General features: G+C 42.9%; 1 protein-coding gene across 1 annotated transcript in view; it reads right to left on the reverse strand.

Moving 5' to 3' along the window:
• The window catches only part of LOC128333712 (zinc metalloproteinase-disintegrin-like NaMP), a 56783-nt gene that overhangs the window by 27947 nt on the left and 12515 nt on the right, over positions 1-16321 (reverse strand). Inside the window, exons 4-8 of the mRNA XM_053269566.1 lie at positions 15120-15315; positions 10034-10096; positions 6069-6140; positions 2924-3093; positions 1493-1577 (exon numbers count right to left, since the gene is read on the reverse strand). Coding sequence (XP_053125541.1) covers positions 1493-1577; positions 2924-3093; positions 6069-6140; positions 10034-10096; positions 15120-15315 — 586 coding nt within the window. The remainder of the gene's footprint in view (positions 1-1492; positions 1578-2923; positions 3094-6068; positions 6141-10033; positions 10097-15119; positions 15316-16321) is intronic.

The following is a 16321-nucleotide window of genomic DNA, read 5'->3' on the forward strand; positions in this document are numbered from 1 at the left end:
TTGGAACCTTCTACATGCAAGCATGCAGACGCTCTTCCCAGAGCGGCCCCATCCCCTAAGAGGAATATCTTACTGTACTTACATGTAGTCTCCCATTCACATGCAAACCAGGGTGGACCCTGCTTAGCAAAGGGGAGAATTCATGCTTGCTACCACAAGACCACCTCTCCTGTCCAGCTCTCTTATCTGTATGCAACAGCATCATCTTTATTTCATAGAACTTTTTCCCCACTGACCTTCCATGAGGAAACTCATTAGAGCAGTGTTTCTCAACATTTTTGGAGTCATGCTTTCTTTGTGCACAGTTTCCCGGACTAGCAGTTAGTAAAAGGGTCTCCCGCACCCCCAGACTCCCCCCAAAACAAATTCAGAACTCATTTCTAGGCAGGCAGCCCTCACTGCTGGGATAACACTCATTTAGTTTCCTTGAAATGAACGTTATCCCAGCAGTGAGGGCTGCCTGCCTAGAAATGAGATCTGGAGAGCTCCTAGCAACAGTGGCACTCACCGGCTCAAAATTGTGTTTTGGGGGGATTAATTCCTCATGGACCAGCACGGACCGGCACTCAACTCCTCATGGACCGGCTCTGGTCCATGGACCAGTGGCTGAGAAACACTGCATTACAGCATACAAAGGACTCCTAACAAGAAACTGACCAAGCCCAGCTTGACTTAATTGCTGCATCAGGGCTTTTTCCAAAGGAAAATTTAGATCTGCACAATGATATGTGCAGAGTGAAATTTGCTCACTTAGCATGTGCCACTACAACACACACCTACACATTTTCCTTGTCGGTGAACAGAGTCACATCCCATGACTTTGTTGACCAGAGTCACATCCCATGACAGTAAGAAGTGGCAAAAAAATCCTCAGAACGGGGAATCTGACAGCACTCTTGCAGAATAGTGGGTGATATACATTGAGTAGCAGTGGAGTCTGTGGAAAGCATCTTTGGCAGGGGAAAGAGAAATGGGTACATTTGATGAGGTTCCAGGTTCTAGAGAAGCCTAGTCTACTCACTTGATTTTCCTCATTATCATTAGTCACTTTTTATGTCCTCTAACATCATGCCACTTTTGCAAGACTTCAGTTTTTGAACTGCACGAATGTATTTTTAGAACTGCACATTTGCTCAAAGAACCGCAAGGTTTGTGCCTGGTTGCACATTTTTAGAAGGCCTGTGCTGCATCATGGGCCTTCAGATCATGTTCTGGGATCTTGGCCAGCACAATTCTTAACTAGCACCACTTCCCTAGAGCACCTTGGCTATTATAATGTTGTGAGGAGATTAAGAATTAGCTGTGGGATGCTCACTTCTACCTGTCATCTACATACAAAAACAACAGCTCCCAGGTTCCATGAGAGAAGGGAGCCATGGCAGTCTAATCTGTTTAGCTTCACAAGAGAATACTTCTAAGCCTTCTTTGTCTCTGTCTCAGACCTCTTTCCTCTTAATGCTACCAAATACTCAATTCCAAAATCACAGCCAACCTGAACAACTCCCAAGGAGTGGGCATGGTTGCACATAGTTCCAACGTATGCCAATCCTGCTGTCGTTCCAGTGAAATCAATACCCCTGTAAGAAAGATGGGAGAAAAACCAAGTGTGGGTTTTCTTGCAAAAAAATAAATAAAAATCTATGATATCTGTGATTGCTATAGACAAACAGAGCCACTAACTCTACTTGGTGGTCTATATATATTGCAGTTGTGATGTCTCTCAGAATCAAGCTACCCACATGCAAACTTTATGGTAAATCAGGGAACCCTCCTCAGTGATAACTGCAGGGAGCAAATGAGAAATGGTGCAGACTTGTGGGGTGTCTGGGTTTAATTTGATTGGTGATGTGGTTTTGCCTGCTACCTGCAGGAGCTGGGATGAGAGGCAGAAAGTGGAGGTATAGAAGCAGCAGCTCTCTTTTAGTGTGGATGTAAGGGCGAAGCACCCTGCCCACCCTCCCACTGGGTTTACCTGAAAGCAGCCTAGACTATGGCTGGTCACCCTTAATGGGATCCAAGAGGGAATTTTCTCTTCCTGTTCTGATTGGCCACTGAGCAGGAGTGTTTCTGCTTTCTTCAGGTGGTCTGCTCTGTGCAACCCAGAACTGGTCTCCTGAGGGCTGCTCAACCCTCGGGGACCTACTTTTGGGTCACATCAGGGGGAGTGGGGGATAACTGAAAATCACCCCCTCCCCAGCATGAGCACGTCAGAAGTGGGGGCTGCTAGCAGTGTGTGCCTGGGTTTCTTCACCAAACATATGCACCATACTGTACGTCATTTCTACAAACGTCATTTCTAATGCAATGTGTTTGAGATGTATGTGCTTGGGGAAAGAGGATGCATGCAGTAATACCATAAGGAAAAGGACATTTCTGATATCTGAGCATATCTGACCATGTTCAGAGTGCTTTCTCTTCACTGCTGGGCAACTGCAACCTGTCACAGACTTTGAAGCAGGGTTTTCTGTCAGGAGAGACAGAAGGGCTCCCTCCCTGCTGGCTTAATCCCCCACCCTTCTTTGTCTAGAAATTAAGCACTGCATTTCCATAGGATCATAGGAAGCTGCCTTCTACTGAGTCAGGCCTTTGGTCCATCTAGCTCAGTATTGTCTACACAGACTCGGCTTCTCCAAGCTTGCAGGCAGAAGTCTCTCTCAGCCCTATCTGGAGATGCCAGGGAGGGAACGTGGAACATTCTGCATGCAAGTGCTCTTTCCAGAGCAGCCCCATCCCCTAAGGGGGATATCTTACAGTGTTCACCCATGTAGACTCCCATTCAAATGCAAATCAGGGTGGACCCTGCTTAGCAAAGGGGACACTTTATGCTAGCTACCACAAGACCAGCTCTCCTCCTTCTGCCAAACTTTATCCCAGTGCTGCTCACCTGGATGCACCTGTTCCCTTTCACTGCTGCAATACATACGTGAGTAACTGGGCATTATCATTCTTTTTCCGCTTCAGCAGGTCAGCCTGCCTCCACTTTGAGAACCGATCTAAGGTGACGCCTGCCGCTTCGTTCACTTCAATCTTATCCCCATCTGACCAAACTTCGAGGCCGATCAATGCTATGTGAATGTTTATAGGTTTGTAAACCTGCAGGGAAGGCAAACTGTCATCAGACAACCCAAAAGAGCTTGAGAAACATTCCCAGCAAACACTCACAGTTGATAATGGACTTTTCACCTTAAGCGCAAATAAATCCGCACTAGGGGTGTGCTCAAACTGTTTGATCCCGAACTGTTTTGCCTCAGAACAGGCCGGTTCGACAACTCAATCACGAATCAGACTGGAGGCAGTCCAGTCCACGATCGAACCAAACCGAGCCTGGTCAGTGGTGGGCCGGTTTGGGATCGTGGGGCTATGCTTGTAAAAGGGAATCTGGTGATGAATCCTTGCAACATCTTCTATAGGGCGGTTGTGGGGAGGCAAGAGGGCACTTTTAAAAGTAGATTACAGTTCTTACTGACCCAGCTGCTGCCGCCACCACTCCAAACACATGATGCTCCCTCCAGCAATTTGCTTGCAAGGTGGCATGGTTCCGGCTTCTGTGGATGTGGTCCTGTCTGGTCAAATGGACAAGACCTGCCTGTCGATTGAACCAAACCGGTTCACGGAGCAGTGGTTCGGTTCGTATTTGGTCTGAATTCAAACCGAACCACAAATTTTGATTCGTGCATACCCCTAATCGGCACACTTTTTAAAATACGGATGTTGGAACCAAACGATACATGACATGAGAGATCTGTAAAGAATCTTCCAAGGTATTTCTTTATTTAAAAATAGACATGGAGAAAGGAATTGTGTTGGGACTAATCTATTCCTCCAATCTCATTGACCTCCAAAGCTACTACTGGTTGTGGAGTAGATGATATAAGACTATATAAATGTGAAACGGGCAAAAAGTATAGGGCTTCCAGTAGACTACACAGCGCTACATATTAGCTCAGCATAAGGCAACTTCTTTTATTCAGTACTGCAGTATAAAGTTTATGTAAGAGTGGAAAGCAATATCTGCTTTTCTTTTTTGTAAACCTGGAATGTTGAACCCTTCATTGATTTACTTTTAATAGAGAATGTTCGTTATTAAAGATTTGGCCTTTGGGTAACTTGGTCAGTGTAATTTCATCTGGCTCTTGGCAGCTCTTCCAAATTTTAATCGAATTATAGGTTTGTTTGGCTTTTTAAAGCGGCACATCTGCCTGCCAACTGAACAAAGGCTCGACTTTCATAATGGTGATTCTCTTCTCTTTAGCAGGGAGAGAGCAACTGACCCTGTTAATAAACCGTAGCACAACATCCCTCCAGTGTCTACTGCTGGTGTGAGGAACGAGAGCTGGTCTTGTGGCAGCAAGCATGAATTGTCCCCTCTGCTAAGCAGGGTCTGTCCTGATTTGTATTTGAAAGGGAGACTACATGTGTGAGCACGGTAAGATATTCCCCTCAGGGGATGGAGCCACTCTGGGAAGAGCAGAAGGTTCCAAGTTCCCCAGAGGCGTAACTAGGGAAAACGGTGCCCAGGGCAAGCACTGAAATGGCGCCCCCCTGCGCCCCCCGCCCCCCCCAACATACTAAATTATACGTAGGTTTTTCCTCACAAGCGCCCGCCGCCGCCGCCAAGCCAGGCCACTGACTGGCTGCCAGGCGCCAGCAAAGCAATGGGGGGGCGCAGGGGGCACGGAAGGGACCGCTCGTGGGGGAGGGGGCACCGACGCGCTCCCTTGACTGCTGCAGCGCAGCTGCACTGAGCAGGAAACATTTGTATTTTTAAAAAAAAAAATTAAAAAAAAATTTTAGTCATGGTGGCGCCCCCCACGTGACCAGAAAAGATGGCGCCCGGGGCACGTGCCCCCCTGTCCCCCGTATAGTTACGCCTCTGAAGTTCCCTCCCTGGCAACATTTCCAAGATAGGGCTGAGAGAGATTCCTGCCTGAAACCTTGGAGAAGCCGCTGCCAGTCTGTGAAGACAATACTGAGCTATATGGACCAAAGGACTGACTCAGTATATGGCAGCTTGCTATGTTCCTATGTTCCTACCTTGCCTTTCTCTTTAGTTTGCAAGTGCTTTGTGGAGAGGGACCTATCATCTTCTTACTCTTTTACTTTGTAAACTGGTTTGAGGACTTTTTCATTGAAAAGTGGTATATCAACAATAGTAACAATAACAGTAATGTTGTTATTGTCTACAGTTTTACTCAAAAGAGAAATGAGATCAGGTTGTAAGGACCAGAGACCATCCACACTGTAATAATTCACGTTTCTTTGAGATATTTCATAGAATGTGCAAAATGTGTATTTGAACACTTGCAATCAATGCTCTGTCAGATCCTAGATGCTCCAAAACTGGTCTGACTAATCTCCAAAACTGGTCTGACTAATCACTGTAGATGGTGGATTCGGAGCACTCACTCAGGGATCCCTTTATGTTACAAAATAAATGTATGATCCCTGGATCACTTTCTAGAAAAGTTTTCAACAGTGTGGCCCCTGAGGATACAAAGAGCCCTTTCCCACAGTTGAGTGAAAGGGCTTGAGGGCAGGTGGTGGGGCAGACAGCAGAAGCTCACATTCCCCACAGATGACCCACGTGGAGATGCTGGGTGAGCGAATTGTGCAGCTGGCGCTGAACACAAAGTCAATTTAATGAGATTAAGGGAATGTTAAGGAAGCTTGTTTAAGAGCCCGGCTTCTGAGCTGGGTTTGCCACCAACTTGGCTTCTCTGGGAGCTGCATGGCTCCAGGCAGTTCCCATAGGCTGCCAAGGCCAGTCTGAGCTGCCCTAGCTTGGTCTTGGCTGCTCATAAGAGCAGCCTCAAACTTTACTAACAACATGAGAAAGAAATATTTTACTTGTTTGTTTGTTTAATTTATGTATCACCTGACTCCAAAGGCTCCAGGCGGCAAATTACTCAAAAGAATCCCATTGAAGTTAGAAGTATGATGTTTAACTTGTACAAAAGCAGGCACAAGTTCCAAATCACTAGTTTTTATATGGAGTCATTTCTTTGTCGTTCCATCACAGTAAAACCTTGTGTTCTTTTCTCCCCAGAATCTTTGGCGCAATATCTTACCACATTGATGAAATTGACGATTTCAAATACTCTTGACCTTACACCAGTCATATTGCGACTGTACTTCCGAAACTGCAAAAAAAAATAATTTTTTTAAAAGCCTGACTGCATTAAGCATGACTAGGAAACAGTGGAGAGAGGGAAACAGTCTATGGTGGGAAGGGAAGCCAACTAACAGAAACAATTCGGCAATGTGAAAAAACCAATGGACCATCAGGAGAGAAGCTTAATATGCCTAAGAAATCAGGTCAGATTTGTCATATTGGATTCTAATCAGCTCATGGTCTGATCAATATACCTTTTATAAATAGGATTGTAATGCAATTATGAAAGCTTTGTCATCAGTCCCACCAATATCAGCTGCAGCATCCCAACATCATAGGATTCTGGAGATGGGAGGAACCTTGTAGGTCTCCTGGTCCAACTCCCTGCTCAGTACAGGATGTATTGTTGTCCTAAATTTATCCCATCTCTGCATCCCAGGACAACTGAACATATGTGAAACGGATATAAATGTAGCGTGTTAACAAGTTCTGTATCCCATGAACATGCAGGCAAAAGATGGCAAGATAAGGTGAATTCCTTATTCAGTTCCTAGTCTTCAGTTAATAACTTAACTAGATATCACGGACTGCTTCATATGGAAACTTATTGTGCCAGCTGATCCTCCTTATCATGCAAAACCCCCGAGTGACTCAAGGAGTACAGTAAAAAATGCATAGTGAACTTAGATTTTCGCCTAAACAACTTGTTTATATTTTTGCAAAGAAGCATTTCTTCTAAGAGTGTGGCTATATATGGAAGTGGAATAGCACTGGGCATAAAGAAGGAAGTAACTAACGCTTGAACTGACCTCAGTATAAGAGCAATTTCCTTTAAACTTATTTGCACATATTTTGGCTGTGCAGAGAGAGCTTTGATTCATAGCGTGTTTTTGAGATTATGAAACCATCTTGTGTCTTTTTTAAAAATGCCCACTCACAGCCTCTGGAATTATTTTGAGGGTGAATTTGCTTTGGCAAAAGTCATGCTTGAGGTCTGTGTCCTGATGGTCCCATAGGCAAGGACTAAAAATCTCCTCTACCCATTGTGTGTGTGTACAGATTGTGGAGTTGAGCAATGCATTTAAAAAATCTTCCATGATTCTGTTGATTTTTTAATTGAATTTTGCACAGAGCATTGTAAGTGTGCACTTTGGTGCAACTTTCACATTCTTCAGTTCATCTAAACTCCCTCCCCACTGCATGGGCACATTGATAAAACACTGCACAAATAGAATCTTGAGGTCATTGTATAGTTGTACAGTTAACTGCTTCACTGCCTCCTACACACTCCTCCTCCTCCCCTCTTTCCAGTTTATTCTCCGCCGTTGGGCTTCCGCTCAACATGCATAAGGCTGAGGCTGTCTGGAATGGTAACGTGTGCAGCTTGATGTCAGCATAAAGCCTCCGCTTGCTTTTCCTGCCCTGCTGACTTTGTGGTTAGACTGACACCACTCATCTTAACTGTCAAGGAGAGGGGAAGAAAGACGGGAGCAAAAAAGAACCCTGTGACAAACGCAGACCTCCATCACCTTGAAGAGAGAGCATCACTCCGCAACATCTAACAGACCCTCCCTTCACCAATTCCCTTATCTTATCTGACACAGTAGATTAGAATTAAAATTAGAATACTCTTTGAACTACGGACAGGTGTGAGACCCAGAGTCCTGGGCCCAGCTCACCCCCTCCCTTATGGCTTTAAAGCTAGAGGGGGAAAGCCTGGCTAGTGTTCAACCCTTTCCCATCTGCAAATGGGTGTTCAGTGGGACAAGCTGTAGAGATTAACGCTCCCTCAGCCAAAGACCTGCCTACTGATAGGCTAAGGTAAAACTCAGTGCTAGTCAGTCAGTAAATGCTCTTTGTATTTTCTTTTGAATTCCTGTGTGCCTTTCTTTACTTCCATTTTCAACCTACCTTACCCCAAATCCATATTCTGTGTGCAACCCTTGTTTCTTAATAAAGTTCATATACTTAGTAGTGGCTTCAGTCTGATTTAACAGGTTCTGGAGGCTTACTTGCAAAACTCTTCCCCATGTGCCTCATAAGGTCATTCGCTACTGTTGAGTTGTTTTCAGAATAAAATCTTGTTTTCTAGAGCTGGGTTGTGTGGACTGTGGCTGTGCAGTGCCTATAAGTCCCCAGCCAGACAGTTCTAGCTGGTTGAAGCCATCTAAGCCTGGTCAGTGGCTTTAGATCCATCTTCAACAGGTGGCAGCCTACCTTGAAGGAGTGGCGTGCTCCTAGATGTGGGATCAGAGCAATCTCTCTAATGCGGGTAGATCCCTGGAAAGCATAGAGTCACCCCCACTTCATCACAAGCCCCAAATAACAAAAGAGTTGCAGAGGGAGCTAACAATCACTCTCCGCTGTTGGCTGCTGGCAGTGAGAATGTGCATGCACATCTGTGTTTGTCTGCCACATTCTGTAAACAGCCCTGCCTGGTCAGAGCCCCCAACCCCAGCAAGGCTGTGTCTGGGTGGGTAAAGGGCACATGTGGGGTTTGGGGGATTGCCCCGAATTGCCACCCCCTCAGGATGGCCCTGCGCGTACCCCTGTGCAGTGGTACCACAAATAATTTGATACACAATTTTGCAATATAATAAGTTCAAGTTTTGCTTTTTTGAAGTGTTTTATCAATGCATGCAAGTGTACATGTGCATCAGTGATACACCATAGATAAATAAGCTTGACACAATCGTGTCACATGTACACATTGATAAAACTGTAAAAATAGACAGGCAAAGATCAGATTAACTTACAATGATCCAAGGTCATCTACAGGGGGATAGAAAGGGGTTGGTTTCTTCCTCTCGTTTTTTGACCAATTAATCAAGCCAATCCAAGATTCAAAAAATTGAACTGGTCCTCCCAATTCAATATAATGGGAGGACCAATTCAATATAATGGTCATTCCATTATATTGCATTGAAGAATTTGGACACAGCAGGAGCAGAAACGAAGGGTGCAAAGCCAATTCTCCACGGAGAATCTAGGGGTTGGTTTCTTTCCCTCAGTTTCTGTCCCTACAGTATTTGGGCTCCAATTCAGATGCTGCAATGGCAAAGACATAGGGTTGGGCAGGTCAACCTATAGAAGGCCTAGAGAGATCTCTATCCTTATAAATGTGAGTCAGCGAAGAATTCAGGGGCCTCTAAAGGTTGCTTCTTCTTTGAGGAAAGCTTTAATAAGTTCTCGAAGCTTATTTCTGAATCTGGCTTGGGGAAACTTCCCCAGTATCACTAGTAGGGATGTGCAGAACTGGTTCAAATAGAACTGGCCTGGTTTGACCAGTTTGGACTCAAGCTGGACTGAGTCCCTACAAAGCGGTGCTAGTCCAAGTTCAAGTTGAACCAGCCCCAGTTCTAATGGAACCGGTTTAGCGGTTCGAGGGGACATGCTTGTAAAGGGGCTTCCAGTCAGGATTCCCCTTTACAAGCATGCCAAATTGAACTGGTTCGGCCCAGTCCAACCGACCCAAGTGCAGGTTCAACTCGAATTGAACAGACCAGTTCAAATTCAGCTCGAATTCGAACTGAACCACTAGAATCAGTTCCGTGCACACCCCTAATCACTAGAAATGTCCTGTAATTCTGATGGCTTTTAAAAATAACAGGAAAATGCATAGAAGTTAGGTCTATCTTCAATGGCTATTACCCCCGGTAACTAAATTGAGCCTCCTTAAATGGGAGTAGTATATCTTTGAATGCCAGCTGTTGGACAAAAACAAGGGATTACCTTCAGCCATATGCCCTGCTTCTCAACTTTCCAGAAACCTCTACTGAGTGCTGTTGGAAGCAGTATGCTAGGCTAGATGGAACTTAAGACTGCACTAGCAGAATAAGGATCTAGTAGCTTCTTAATAAAGTACAGTAAAAATAAAGCTGTAAATCATTTAAAAGGAAAAGCATTCATCTGTAGACTTACCACTGTGTTGTCTACAGCTACGTAAAGTTCAACATACTTTTTGGCCTTCAGGTATGCCTGTTTCTAAAACAACAAAATAATGCATAGCTTGTTCAAACATTTGTTGACAGGAATCTGGATCATAAGATATTCTAAAGGCTGTGCTTTTTCCACTTAGTCAAAGCATGTGTATAATAGGACATTGCTTAGGCTACAGCTTGCTAAAGGTTCTGAATTTAAAGAACATATAAGATTTCATTTCTTAGCAGTGAAAAAATAGTAGTTTTAGTTTTTATTTTGCATCTGCTATGGAGATTTTGCACGGGAAGTAGTTTTGTTGAGTCACTTCCTCCATATACAAAACTGCATCATGCTTGTGGATTCCAAATTGTGCCCAACTTCAAAACACTGAAATGCAAATTCTGGAGATCTGAACTTCCCCTGCATATTTGGGGGATAACCATATATATTCCCAAGTGGGGATTTTCACTCATTTTAAACCAGCAGAGTTTATTCACACAAACCACAAGGGCAGGCTCAATGATCAAGTGGGATTTTGGAATACCTACCCTGTAGGTATTCTTTTTTAGAGCAGGATATAATGATCCTGCCCTTGTGGTGAAGGCACAATTGAATCAATACAACATGTTGTGCAATATTGCCCTTTCTACAAGGATTCCTGGGATAGATTTATAACACCTTTATTAATGGATTCCCTGGGTAGATTTTTTTAAAATGGGGGGGTAAACATAACACATAACATACAGTTGTTTATAACAGAACAACAAGCATTATGAGCAATTCTCTGGGTAGAGGTGATGAATTCGACAGTTCATTACTCTTAACAGATAAGAAGGCAGGCAATTATGTAGCAAACTTTTGTGCGACAGCAGTTAAAACCTGGCAACGGCTAACTGGCCAGAGCAATTTACGTCTTAGTTAAGATCAGTGTTGAATTAAGATTAGAGCTGCCAAAGCATTCTATATGTGTTAACCAGTCGTTTTAGTTTTAATTTGCGTTTTCTATCTGAGCATTGTAACTGTTTAAATATTTGATCCTTGATGCTTAAAAAAGATATGATGATAACCTAAAAGATCTCTGAAACAAGGGTGCTTTAGGGTGGGGAACCAGAATGTTTTCTGAAAAATAAAACCTTAAATCTACTTTTTTTGAGGCTGCTTCCACTGTTGCTTCTGTGTTATCCCTTTTAATTCTTCCTCCTGGCACATGTGAACCCAGTCAGTGAGGAACCACATAGTAAATGCCGTGACCCTATGCAGCCAATCAGATTTGGCTACGAGATGACATTCCTGGTGAATGACCAAGGATGGGGATTTCCCTCCCCTACTGGACGAATGGCCAGCCCTCATAGCTCAGTTACAGCCAGGGCAGGGCCAGAAGGGATCAAGAAAGCAGCTGCTGGTAGGGGTGCACACAATACCACCTGGCCCAGTTCCGTTTGAGTTTGAACCGAACTCAAACCGCACTGGGCCAGTTTGGTTTTGGCCCATTCTGAACCACCACCCACCCCTGGTTTGGTTTGGTTTGGTGGGGTTTGATGAACATTTAAAAAAAAAAATCTTTTTTAACTTACCCCCTCTGGGGTGCTTCTTCAAGGTGACAGGGGGGATCCACAGAGATCCCCCCCACCGCCAACCTTCCTTTTCCTAAAAATCACCCGGTTCGGGCATCTTCTGCCCTTTCCAGGCCTATTCCCTGGTGCGGTGGCCATTTTGGAGGCCGCCGCACCAGCTCAGTGGGACCCAGTTTGCACACTGAACACACCAATATTCACACCGAACACACCAGTTTGCACACCAAACACACCAGTTTGCACACCCCCAGCTGCTAGTACCAAAGCAGTTATGACTCATTTTTCACTCCTCCAGTTCCTCCATGCTACTGGCTCATGGGAACATAGCAGAGAGCTGGCTTTGTGGTAGTGAGCATGAATTGTCCCCTTTGCTAAGCAAGGTCCACCTGGGTTTGCATTTGGATGGGAGACTATTTGAGCACTGCAAGATATTCCCCTTAGTGGAGGGGCCATAGCTCTGTGGGAGAGCATCTGCTTTGCATGCAGAAGGTCCCAGGTTCACTCCCTGGCAGCTCGGAAAGGCTCCTACCTGTGATCCGGTCAGCCACTGCCAGTCTATGTTGAGAATATTGAACAAGATGGACCAATGGTCTGACTCAGTATGAGTGTTCTTGTGTTTCTGTGTTCCTATGGCAGGAAGGACTTCTGACATTTGGCCCTCATAGGATGTCATTGTTGTCATTGTGCTTGCATGTGAAGAGGACCAATCAACTGACATCCAAGCATTGTGGCTTCTCTTGGTTGCCTCCTGAGAGACTGCTTGTGTTAGTGCTTGTGTTAGATGTTGTAGAAGCAATGTTCTGCCTAAAATGTTATTTCTATTTCAGACTATTCCTATAATCAACACTTTAACTTGTTTTAAGCAACGACAGAAGGATATAACTAAGTTTGTTTGGCAAGGGAAAAGACCAAGAATTAATTTTAAGAATTTAACAGATGCAAAGGAAAGAGGTGGTCTTACTTTACTTAACCTTTACTTAAGGTTGTATTTTGATGCTGTTTGTTTGACATGGCTAAAAGAATGGATAACATTAAGAAACCCTAGAATACTTGATTTGGAAGGATTTGATAGAAGGTTTGGATGGCATTCATATCTGTGGTATGAAAAAAGTAAAATACATAAAGATTTTTTGAACCACTAAGTGAGAAGGAGTTTAATGAGGGTGTGGCTAAAATATAAAAATTGGTTGGAACCTAAAACTCCACTATGGGTATCCCCGATTGAAGCTTTATCTCGTAAAGAAGTAAATATGCAAATACATTGGGGTACCTATAGGGATTTGTTACATTTTCAGGGAAAGGATTGTAAGTTAAAAAGTTTAACTGAAATACAAAATTTGGTTAGAGATTCGTTTCAGTATCATCAGTTAAATGAGATATACAAGAAAGTTTTTAAAGTTGGATTTGAGGATCAGATTTCGAGCTTTGAGAAGGAATTATGTGAAAATGATGAAAAATTAGTTTCTAAAATGTATAAACTGTTACTTCTGGAGGAGACAAGAGAGGAAGTGGTTAAAATGACCATGATAAAGTGGGCTCAAGATGTGGGTCGTAACATAGAAATGGCAGCCTGGGAAAAACTATGGAAAACTGATTTGAAATTTACTGCGTGTTATGCTTTAAAAGAAAATTATTACAAAATGATGTATAGATGGTATCTGACACCAAAAAAATTGGCATTAATGTATAAAAATGTTTCAAACAAATGTTGGAAGTGTGGACATTCTGAAAGAACTTTTTTTCATATGTGATGGACCTGTGGGAAGGCTAAAGCCTATTGGGATATGATATATAATCAGTTAAAGAAAATATTTAAAATGACATTTCCTAAGAAGCCAGAATCCTTACTGCTGGGAATAACACAAGTAGAGTTTTCTACAACGAATTTAACATTTTTTATGTACGCTTCTACGGCGGCCAGAATAATATATGCACAGAAATGGAAGAGTAATGAACTGCCTTCAAAAGAAGACTGGCTGATAAAAATGTTGGAATACGCGGAGATGGCAGAACTTACAACACTAATAAGAGACCAAAATTTGGAATGTTTTAAAGAAGATTGGAAACCATTCTTGTTGTATCTAAAGAACTATTTTCCTACTATGGACTTTACAGCAGGGTTTGAAATTTAGTAAAAAAACTGCAGGTTGGGTAGATTAGCTGTGTTTGTAAAGGTTTAAATTTATGCTTTGAACTATTATTATAGCAAGGGTAAACTTTATAGTTGATGATTCACGAAGATATGTGTGTGGGAAGTCCACTTTTGTGTATTTGTAATGAATGACAATATTACTATTGTTGAAATCAATAAAAATTGAATTTGGGAAAAAAAGATGTTGTAGAAGCAATGCTGCTGATCAAAGTTGCTCAAAAATTATGTACCTCGAAATAAAAGCACTCCCATTTGCAAGCCTGGACAGCACTTAATACTTTGCATAATTTTGACATCCTACGAAAATAATGTGTTGGAGGCCAACTCTGCAAAACTGCTATTGAAAGGTTCACGTAATGTGTACAGGCATGTATTTGATATCTATATTTGCATGTGCTAAACTCAAATCATGGGCTGGATTCAAAGAATGATGAGTGGTGGAAAAATACTAACAACTGCTAGTGCTATTCTTATGCAAGAGATTGCATAAGAGTTTATAATCGGGCTACAATAGGTAGGTTCTGTATCCATTTGCACAATTCTGCATGTGCTCTTCCATCAGCTCTTCTGCAAGGTGAACAGCACCATCTCTAGGTCAAGTTCACTTTCTTTTTTCACTGTTCCTGTGTAAGATTCTAGTGGTAACTGGAATGCAGCACTTCCGTGAGTGGAAGACACCTTCTGCTTGTGGAAGGGTAGCTTTGGAGCCATCCCACTGAGTGAGTTTTACGTTCCAAATGCAAATGAAATATGAAATGTTCAGCAAGGAGAACCCAAATGGTAACTATTGCAGGATCCATACCTAACCTAACGTCTCACCCACACTCCTCTCTCAGAAAATGGTGGCACCAACAGAAAAAAATTGAAGGGGGCACAGAAGGAACGAAGTGTATTTCTGAGTGGGTGAGCTGTGTCCCACATGTTACTATATTTATCTAAACCCAAGACTTCCAAGTTCTTTGATGCTATTTATAGGGGGGAGGGGTTTGTCATAAATTCAAAGTTCTCTTTCTTTTGGATAAATATAGGTACAACCTGTATTTAACCTGTATTTTTAAGGGAATCATCTTAAATTCAGAGTTGTCTTCCATTTGGGTAAATACAGTAGATTTCAGAAACAGAAATGGGGGGACAGGTGGGAGAGTAATTGCTTGACTGGGGCAGGGGGGGCTTGCCCGCTTCTGGAGCCACCTTGCTCTTAGATAAAAAAAATACCTGAGTAAAGCATTTTTAGTGGATCAATCATCTGCTTTTTAACTGACTACTTACTCAATTAGTTTACATTTCAATAAACTTGCAATTGTTTCACTTGGTGAATGAATGAACCAAACCATTCTCCACATTTGAGGATGAAACTTACTTCTGCACTTGTGCTCATCCTGGACAATTTTTTGATGGGGTCTCCGGATTCCCAAGTGGTATTAGTTACTCCGCATATCTTGGGACCCTCATCTTGGGACCCAAGATCTTCATATTTGAAGACTGCATGTTCCTCACTGTCTGAGAGTTTCAAGGGTTCAATAAGATATCTCTCACCATCACTCATGAAGTACCCTCTGTTAAAAAAAAAAGTTAAGTTGAATTTTATTGGTCCAGCCATGACCTTGATCTTGATCTCCCTGTGTAAAACTTGGATTGGCATTTTGGAGCATTTTGGGTGGCGTGGAAGATAAGCAAAATGCAAAGTGAATTTCACTTGGGGAAATTCTCCCCAAAGAGAAATATCTGCACATTTTAAAGGGCAGCCAAATAAGCAAGGTTCTGCATGTCCTCAAGACTGGGACGGAAATTTCAATCATATCAGGGTTCTTTCCAAATCAAAACATGTGACAGGTTTTTTTTAAGGGAAGCTAAATGTGTTTTTATGCAACGTGTTAAATTTCTATACTGAATCAAACCATTGGTCCATCTAGTTCAGTACTGTCTACACCAGTGGTTCCCAACCTGGGTTCCTCCAGATGTTGCTGAACTACAACTCCCAGCATCCCCAGCCACAATGGGGCTGGGGATGCTGGGAGTTGTAGTTCAGCAACATCTGGAGGAACCCAGGTTGGGAACCACTGGTCTACGCTGACTGGAGGTTTCAGGCAGGAGTCTTTCTCAGCCCTACCAGGAGATGCTGCCTTTGATTAGCCGTAAATTGGTTTTTGCTGTTGTTCTGCTGTTTTCAATTATTTGAAATTTTTTACAACTGCTTTAATTTGGATTTAATTCTGTTTTTATAGTTTATTTTGTAAACCGCCACGAGACATTGGCATATGGTGGTATCGAAAGGTAATAAATAAATAAATAAATTATGAGAGAGTGGGCATTGGACCAGAAAATCCTTTGATTTAATTCAAAAGAGTTATTCTTATGTAGAATGGCTTCACTGTCCTCATCCAGAATAGATATTACCATCTGGGTGGGTGGTTATGGGATGGTGGAAAGGAAGGTAGTAGACATGTTTGTACTAAAAAAGAAAAATACATTTGAAAAATCTTTTTCCCCATGCGAAATAAGGGCAAAACAGGGGCCAGGTAGCTGAAAACAGGGACAGCTGCAACATCTGCAATAGCAGAA

Source organism: Hemicordylus capensis, chromosome 8, assembly GCF_027244095.1.
Source record: "Hemicordylus capensis ecotype Gifberg chromosome 8, rHemCap1.1.pri, whole genome shotgun sequence".
In the NCBI taxonomy this organism is placed as follows: Eukaryota; Metazoa; Chordata; class Lepidosauria; order Squamata; family Cordylidae; genus Hemicordylus; species Hemicordylus capensis.